Source organism: Trypanosoma conorhini (assembly GCF_003719485.1).
Source record: "Trypanosoma conorhini strain 025E chromosome Unknown Tco_14.4_contig_00613, whole genome shotgun sequence".
Lineage (NCBI taxonomy): Eukaryota > Euglenozoa > Kinetoplastea > Trypanosomatida > Trypanosomatidae > Trypanosoma > Trypanosoma conorhini.
Genome location: NW_021704699.1, coordinates 1 through 8213, shown reverse-complemented (window position 1 = coordinate 8213; position 8213 = coordinate 1). Strand labels below are relative to the sequence as shown.

At 53.2% G+C, this 8213-nt stretch overlaps 2 protein-coding genes across 2 annotated transcripts, besides 5 other annotated features; both read right to left on the bottom strand.

Moving 5' to 3' along the window:
- Positions 1 to 12: 12 nt before the first annotated feature.
- Positions 13 to 33: a microsatellite.
- Positions 34 to 148: 115 nt separating this feature from the next.
- Positions 149 to 185: a microsatellite.
- Positions 186 to 427: 242 nt separating this feature from the next.
- Positions 428 to 2932, bottom strand: Tco025E_07669 (putative heat shock protein; the record flags this gene model as incomplete). The annotated part of the gene is made up of 1 exon (XM_029374529.1): positions 428 to 2932. The coding sequence occupies one exon, from the start codon at positions 2930 to 2932 to the stop codon at positions 428 to 430; it is 2505 nt and encodes an 834-aa protein (XP_029225378.1).
- Positions 2933 to 3122: 190 nt separating this feature from the next.
- Positions 3123 to 3174: a microsatellite.
- Positions 3175 to 3518: 344 nt separating this feature from the next.
- Positions 3519 to 3540: a microsatellite.
- A 228-nt stretch (positions 3541 to 3768) lies between these two features.
- Tco025E_07668 (uncharacterized protein) lies at positions 3769 to 6591 on the bottom strand (the record flags this gene model as incomplete). The annotated part of the gene is made up of 1 exon (XM_029374528.1): positions 3769 to 6591. The coding sequence occupies one exon, from the start codon at positions 6589 to 6591 to the stop codon at positions 3769 to 3771; it is 2823 nt and encodes a 940-aa protein (XP_029225377.1).
- A 496-nt stretch (positions 6592 to 7087) lies between these two features.
- Positions 7088 to 7135: a sequence feature (A-rich).
- Positions 7136 to 8213: the final 1078 nt, after the last annotated feature.

The window sequence follows — 8213 nt, the reverse complement described above, 5'->3', positions numbered from 1 at the left end:
CAGGCGCTTCTTTATATATATATATATATATATCTCCCTCTGTCCCCTTTTCTCCCAGCTTTATTTCATTTGCGACTTCCTTCTCTCCTACTTTTTTTTTTGTCTCATGACAGTTTTTTATTATTTCTTGAAGCAGCATTTAGCGGGAAATAATAATAATAATAATAATAATAATAATAATAATAGTATTAGTAACAATAATATTAGTAATAGGAAAATCTCTCAGCGTGCTGGTGTGCAAAGGTGGTTCGTTGTCTGCCGTCCGTCAGGCGGTACAACACATTGAAGTTCGTTTTCTTTTCTTTTTTGTCAGCATTTGTTCCCACGCTGCCCAACATGCACGCTCCGTTGCCGCCCATTCCTTCACTTCTCTTATCTTTGCTTTCTCCCCTCGGGTGTTCCACCAGGAATCCGTTTTTTAACCTACTCAGTCCAAGTCATCCGCACCTTTCGGCGCCTCTTCATTCTCGGCAGAAGGGGGCTTGGTTCCCGCCGGCGGTGTCTTCACCGCCTCCGCCTCCTCCCCGTTCCCGCTGCCCGCAGCGGGATTAGCAGCCGCGGGTTTCGTCTCCTTTGGCTTCGGCGGTGCAGGGCGTTTCACCACCGCGTTCACACCCTCAATGACCACCGCCTGTTTTGCCTGCAGGTCTCCGCGAGTGATGGTGGGCGCCTCCGTCTTTGGGGCCTGCTGATACTTCTTCACCTCCCGCTCCGCCCATTCCAAGGCTTCGTCGCACTTCTGCGCCGCTTCGCGAAGCTCCTCCTCAGCAATGTGCTCCGTCTTTCCAATGGTGTGCAGTGCCAACTCACGGGCCTTGCAAACCTCCTTCTTATAGACTTCCAGCGCAAACGAAATATCCTCAAAGTTCAGGTGTCGTGCATTCGCAGCGTCGGCGATGTTGCGGAGTATCTTGACTCTCCCCTCGTAGGCACTTAGTTCCGCATCGGCGCCCTCTTCGTAGAGCCAGTTTTCGTACTCATTGCAGAGTTGCACAAAAGTCGCCTGCTGTTCTTTTGTCACATATTCTGCGAGGAGGCCACCATCGGAAATGCGTGGGCGGTTGTCAAGGATGTAACTCTCCAGCTCATTCTTGCTATCCCGTGTCCTGGTGTAGAGGGAGTCGCGTTCGCTCATCTCCGCCTCTTGTTTTTGGAAGAGCAACACCATGTCCCCAGGAAGACCAATCACGTCAAGGCGCGGGGTCACGGTCAGCTCAATACGCCGCTGCTTATGCTTCTTCACCATTTTCTGTTCAGGTGCCTTGTTTTCACTTGTCTCCTCCTCGTTTTCGGGCTTCTTAGCCTCCGCGCTCTTCGCGTCTGTGGCCGCCGCCTCCTTCGCGGGTTCCTCTTTCGCGGGCTCTTCCACTTCATACGTCTCCACAGAAACGGCGGATTCAACGTGAAGAAGGCCGTTGGCAAGCAGATTCACACGCACACGCACCTCCGTCGCGGCTGAGTCCTTTGGCGGTTTTCCGACCTCCCACTCCCCAATGATGTATTCCCCCAACGGCATATTCGCCTTCACAATCGGATTCTCGTAGTCGTAGAAGGCGTACAACTTAAACCCACCCCGACGTTTGATGGTAATCTCCAACAGCTTTGGGAAGTGGTCCTTCTCGCCCAGCACGGTCACCACCTTGTTGACATCAGGCAAAAATGGCACAACACTTGTGCTCTGAGCGTTCTCCATGTAATACGCAAGCTTAACCGGATACGTTGGCAGTTCACTCACGACAAACTCACGTACCTTGAAGGTTGGGGAGAAGATGGCCGCAGTGATGGCTGCACCACGAGCAGCTGTTTCCGACGCATTAAGTGTAAAACTGGGTGGGCGTCCCAAGAGCTCCTCTGTTGCTCGCTTAAACATCGGGATGCGGCAACCGCCGCCAATCATTTCAATGCTGTGGAACTTTTCCGGTGGCACCCCAGACACCTCAAAGCCTCGTCGGACGACTTCCTTAAAGCGTTCCAACAGCGGCGCCGAGAGCTCCTCAAACGTGCTCCGCTGAAAGGAAGGAATGTTAACGTCGACGTCCATGATATTTTCCACGTTCAGCTGCGCCACCTGGTTGCCGGAGAGAAGATACTTTAGACGCTCACAGGCCTGCAAAAGTCGAAGGTTCGCCCGCTTGTTCGTGGTCACGTCCACATGGTACTTCTTCTTCACCTCCTCTACCATGTACTTGAGGAGCTCGTAGTCAAGGTCGCGGGTTCCAAGGTGGCGGTCAAAGGTGCGGCCGAGCAGTTTCAGGTGACCGCGCCAGAACTTCGCAACGGCAAAGATGGTGGTGCCGTACCCAATGTCAAGAATACCAACCACCTGCCCCTCCTCCACCGCTTCCGCCAAGGAAGAGCCGCGGAAGATGCCGTAGTCAATGCCCGCCGCGGTGGTGTCATTGACAAGTGACAAGCAGTGCAGTCCAGCAATCTCACACGCCTGCAACATGAGACGCCGCTGTTCTGAGGTATAGTAGCAAGGAACAGTTAATACGCAATCACGAACGTCAACAGGCACCTTTGCATCCGAGGCGGCAGCCGCATTCACGTAGAGACGAAGTCGCTGAAGAAGCATAGCCAAAACCTGCTCTGGGTAAAAGTAGGTCATAGTGCCGCAGTAGTTCACACCAAACATCAGTCGACCATTTTTGTCGCCTTGTATTTGGCAGGTCAGGAAGCGACGTTCTGTCGCAAGCGAGGGGTCATCCATGCGCATTCCAACAAAGCGCTTGAGCAGAAACACCGTGTTTTGCGCATTCCGGACGTAGCGATCAACACCCTGTTCACCAATAAAACGTTCATTATCTACAAAAGAAACAATGGTAGTCGTTTCTCGTTTACTCACTTCATTTGTCACAATGTCGACCCCACCACGGCGCGTGATTGCGACGGTAGAATTAAGGTTGCCGAAGTCCACACCAAATACAGACATGATGAGATATACGTTCGCTTTCTTTGCTCACTCACCGACGCACCTCCCTCCTACGGTCTCTTGAAGAACCTCGTGTGTTTGTTTGCTCGAAGCTTTTGGTTGTTTCTCCTTTTTATTTCGTTGCGGTGTCGCGGCACAAGCACGCACGCACGAATGTGGTGGAGGGGAGCAGCGGCAGAAAAAGAAAAGGACAAAAAACAAAAGAAGAGAAACAAGCAAAGAAGCAACAACAACAAAAAAAAGAGAATGGGGGAGATGTGCGCAAGGCAACACAGCGCAGAGAAAAACGCATCGAACGGAGGAGGGGGGTGGGGAGGGAGAAACGGCGCGTGGGAGGAACAAAAAGATTCAGCCGGGGTGGGTGGGGGGCCAACAGCAGCGCGGCCGCCGCTTTTCACGGTCACCGCCTCCCCCCATAAGAAAAAAAATTCCGACCCAAAGAAAACAAAACAAAGAGACATAGTAAGTGCAACAAAATTGCCCCACAAGAGGAAAAAAGGGAAGGCGGCGGAGCTGAGGCCTCTTCCCCACCCCCACTCTACTTCCGGTGCCCTCCAAGCGTAGGAGGTCGCACTTTGAACGGGGTACACACACACTCACACACACACCAGCGAGGAGAACAAAAAGGGAGGAGAAAACAATCAGTCTTGGGAGATGGACACATCGCCACCAATCCCCTCGTTGTTTCTTCTGCGAAAAAAAAAAAACACAGCACAACGGTCACACAAGACGTGTATAAGGAAACGCTGCAAAGAAACAAACACCTTGTGCACATCCGCCAAAGCATGGTGGACACAATATGAGGCAAGAAGAATAGGAAAAATAAGCATGATAACTCAGTGCCACGGGCGGGATGGAGGAGGTGCGACAGGCTGTGGCGATGCATCTGCGGCAAGTCGCGAGGGCGAAGTTTGTTTGCGCTGCGTGCTGTCAACCCCGTTTCCAAGAACCCGTTGGTAGTTGCTATATTGATCACTATAACCACTCGGGTGGGCGCTAACAAAAATAGGCGGACTCCGCTGCGACTGCTGCTGCTTTCGTACAACAGAGACCTGACCACTGAGACGACGAGTTTGTTCAGCGGCATCACGAAAGATACGACACCATTCCTCATCCTTTTTGGCAGCTTGTTTACTCTCCTCTAGAAAGAAGTCCAATTTTGCCGCCATTGCATCCCTTTCTTGGCGCAGCGTCTCTGTTTCTTGCGAGGCACGCACTGCCTCAACCTTGGCCTCCTCTGCGGCCTGTCGCAGCATTGGAAGCTGCCGCAAGCGCTCCTGCACATCCTCCAGCTGCTGGGAGAGCTGCTCATGGTTAAGCATCTTCCCCTTGAGCTGTTGCAGGCTCTCGCGGAGGGCGACATTCTCTTGCTGCACCTCCTGATATTGTTCATGAAGGCGGGCGTTTTCCCGCACAAAACTCTCCTTCTCAGCGTCTATGCGTTCACGCGTTAGACGTTTCTTTTGATCTCGTTCCATCTCTATAAGACACAAACGAAGTTTTTGCAACTCCTCTTGCATCTTTGAACGGCGCTGCTCATCCTCTCCCATTTCTTGTCGAAGCTGCGTCGACTGCTGCGTGTGCGCGTCGCGCTCCTGCTGCAGCTGCTGCTCCAACTCCTGCGCTCGCGTCTGATGGCGCTTCACTTCCCGCTGCAATTGGCGGCACTCCTCAGCAGCGGCGTCAGACGTCTGTCGCAGCTGATCCACCTCGGCCTCCAGTTTCTGCACACGTGCTGTGACCTCCTCCAGGCGGCGACGCTGCTGCTCATTTTCGCGACGCTGTTGCGAAAGCTCTGCCTCTAATCCGGCAGCAACTGCCTGCGCGGCGCGGCGCTCTGCCTGCTCGTCGTCCCGCTCCCGCTCCAACTCCCTCGCGGCAGTCCGCTGATCGTCCAACTCCCGCCGTGCCAGACTCAACTCATTCTCTAATAAATCTCTTGCGGAGGCCATTTCTTCCTGCAGGGAGCGGCTCACTTCCTGCTGGCGCTCCTCTGTCTGTCGTCTGTAGTTCTCAAAGTAGCTTGTGCGCGAGTCAAGCTCTCGCTGCAGCGACTCAGCGCGTTGCTGGGTGTCATCTAAGCTACGCTGCGCCTGCACAAGATCTCGCTGCGTCGCATTTCGCTCCTCCTGAAGTTGACGAATGCGTTGCTCGTATTCCTGCTCTCTAGTAACAATATTTTCATTCAGTTGCTCTATCGTCTTGTTTAGGCGACGCCGCTCGCCTTCCGCATTTTCCTGTAGTTTCTCCACCCGCAGCAGCGCCTCACTGTTTTCCGCCTTATTATCCTCCAACAATTTCTCCTTCCGCTCCGCATCCTCCTTTACTTGCGCCAGTTCCCCCATGAGACGACGCAGCTGATCCTGCAGCGAGTCATTGTTATTCAGCAGCACTTTCATCTGATCCTCGTGCTCCCTCGCCAGTTCAATTTGCGACTCCACCGTCTTTTGAGCGGTGGCCAGTTTTTCCGCCGTTAGCGCAAGCTGCTTCTGGGCGTATTCGTATTGATCTTGGGGAACATGTCCGCCTTTGCGACGAAGCGTCGTCAGTTGCGCAACGGCCGCGTCGTGGTCGCCCTTCAGCCTTGCCAAATGCTGCCACAACTCCTTATTCTCAAGCATGAGTGTAGAAAGCATCTCTGTCATGTCACGCTCCGAGCCCTCGTTAAAAAGAGTCAGTTGGTCGCACAGCACACCAAGTGTGGTCTCCGCAGACGCCACCCTTGCCTCCAGGTCCGTCGCGGCGGAGAGGACTGCACTTCGCGCAACAAACACCGACGTTTCCTCTTCCTCTTGCTGCACTAAAAGGGTGTCAAGAGACGCCATAAAACGATGTACAAGCGTTTGCTGCTTCTCACGCATGCCTTCGCACTGTCGTTGAACCTCCGCGGCGGGAACGTAGCGCGTGCGATCATCTAAAATGCGATGCACCTCTCGAGGGTCCATCGCCGGTCGACCCCGCTCTTCTTGAAGTTCCCGCCGCAACTTTTCCACCTCCCATTCCAAATCCTTCAATGAGGCCTTGAGTCTGTCGCGCTCCTCTCGCACCGCCCCATTTTGGCCACGCTCCTGTACGATATGCCCCTCCAGCCGTTTTACGTTAGTTTCAGCGGCCGTAAGCTTCTCAACGGTTGCCCCGTACCGATGCGTTAGACTACTAAACTCCACTTTTTGTTCGTTGAGCTTCACTGTCACATGCGCAAGACGCGCGGAGGTCTCCTTCAGTTCCTCTCGCAACGCATTCGTCTCACGTTGCATGTGCTGCAACTTCTGATCCAGCAAACCGTTTCGCAGATCACGGGTGCCAATAAGAGTGGGAGATAAGTCTGCGCCATCAGGCGTATTTGGTGCAACCGTCTGCACCAGCGCCTGCATCGCGGCGGTGGCGGTAGCCGGTGGGTTGCCGCCGCCGTCCCCGTGGGACACCTGCACCCGCGGCGGCGAACCGCCACTCAGCCGAGTCGGCCTAGCGGGAACAGCGGCGGGCGAGGCCACGACATCGGGGACGCCGCCATCAAGAACTCGCCCCCTGGCATGCCCCGCGTCAAACGTATGTCCGCTTCCGGAGGAGGCGTTGTGCGCCTCGCGCCCAGCCAGCTGCGAGGCGGGGGAACCAACGAGGTGAGAGCCGCCTTCGCGCCAGCCGCTTCCTGGCAACATTTTCGTTCGCCCGCCAGAGGGTGGAGAGAAGTGAGGAGAAGGTGCCACGCCCTTCGTTCCGCGCTTCGCTACGGTGGGTTGACGCGGTCCGCGACGCCGAAGGCGAGGAACCACAAAAAGGAGAAAAGAAAGCGGCACAATTACGGCACAGACAACGCAAACGAGGCCGGTCCACCGGAAAAACGAAACAGCGAAAAACGACAGATGAAGCTTACAAAGAAGATGGGCGAAATCGTTTTTTTTGTTGTTTTTTGAGTGGGGAATAACCAAATGAGGAGGAAAAGAATAGTAAAAAAAAACGCAAAACCGAAATAAATAGTCCCAAGCAATAATAACCACATATGAGTCTGCTTAGGACGGGAAGGAAAATATGGCGTTCAAGAGGTAAAAAAAAAGGGGGGGAGGGGGCACGCGAAAAAGAGTCAAGGTAGCAAACATCCCATTACTGCTCCTTCAGCTCCCTTCATGTGTTTTTTGAGTCTCCCCTCACACACAGTTTTTTTTTTTTTTTTGCTTTTGTGTCACTTTTTTTTTTTTTCTTCTTCTGTCGGCCTCCGCGTTGCTGCCGATAACCCGCGGGTTCCTCTGCAGTGGGAAGTCGGGTGTGAAAGAGGCTACTGTGCCCAGCAGACTTGGCTTCCGATGTTAAGAAGAAATCAAACAAACAGAATATAAAAAAAAGCCATCTCGAAACACACACACACAAAAAAAAATGAAAGCTTTGGTCGTCTGTTATTACACGTCTCCGCGTAGTCCAGCAAGGAGAATAGAGCAGAGTTGAACAACAAAAGAAAGATTGAGCGAGCCACGGAGCGGCATCGCCAGTTCCGCGTCGGGCGGAGAGAACAAGAGGAAGCAGTCCTTACGCGTTGCCCAAGTAGGTGTGCGCGTGCGTGCGTGTGTGTTGGGGGGAAACTTCATTGCAAGCGGAGAAAGATGACTTTCCAGAAAGCATCCAACTGCGACCGCCACGACCGTCCGTTGTTGTTCTTCTTCGCCTCCCTCCTTCCGTTTGAGAAAAGGAGTGAAAGAAGTATTTGGAAGAGTTCCACCCACAAAACAGTAGCAAACACATCAACGTGCCTTCTCTGTTTTTCAACTCTTCCTCTGATTTTGTCTGTTCGGCTCCATTTGCGCTCCTCCTGCTCACCGTCGCGGCCTCCTCCACATCAACTATTTATCCCTCTCTCTCATCCTGCATCGTGTCCCCATCCCCCAATTTCTTCTCGTCTACATTTGTTATGTTTGTTTTTTTTGTCTGTTTTTTTTCGAATCTTTCTTTATTGGGGAAGGAAGGAGAAGGGTTTGCTTGCAGCGCGTGTGCATCGCGGTGGAACCACCCCCGGCGCCTTCTTTAATGTCGAAGGCATTAAATAAGTTATCCCTCCATCATTCCTCTCATGTGTTCATTATTTGACGCGTCCGCCCAAGACAGCGCGACATGGCTTCGCAGCTGCTGGCAATACGTTCGGCGATATAAATATACGCAGGGCGACTGTGGGTACCATAATCGAGGCACACACATGGGGGAGTGAAAAAAAAAGAACACCAAAGCATAATTGCATGTACCCAATACAAGCACCCCATCCGTGTCGTTTTGCTGTCCCTTCTCGTATTGGCAA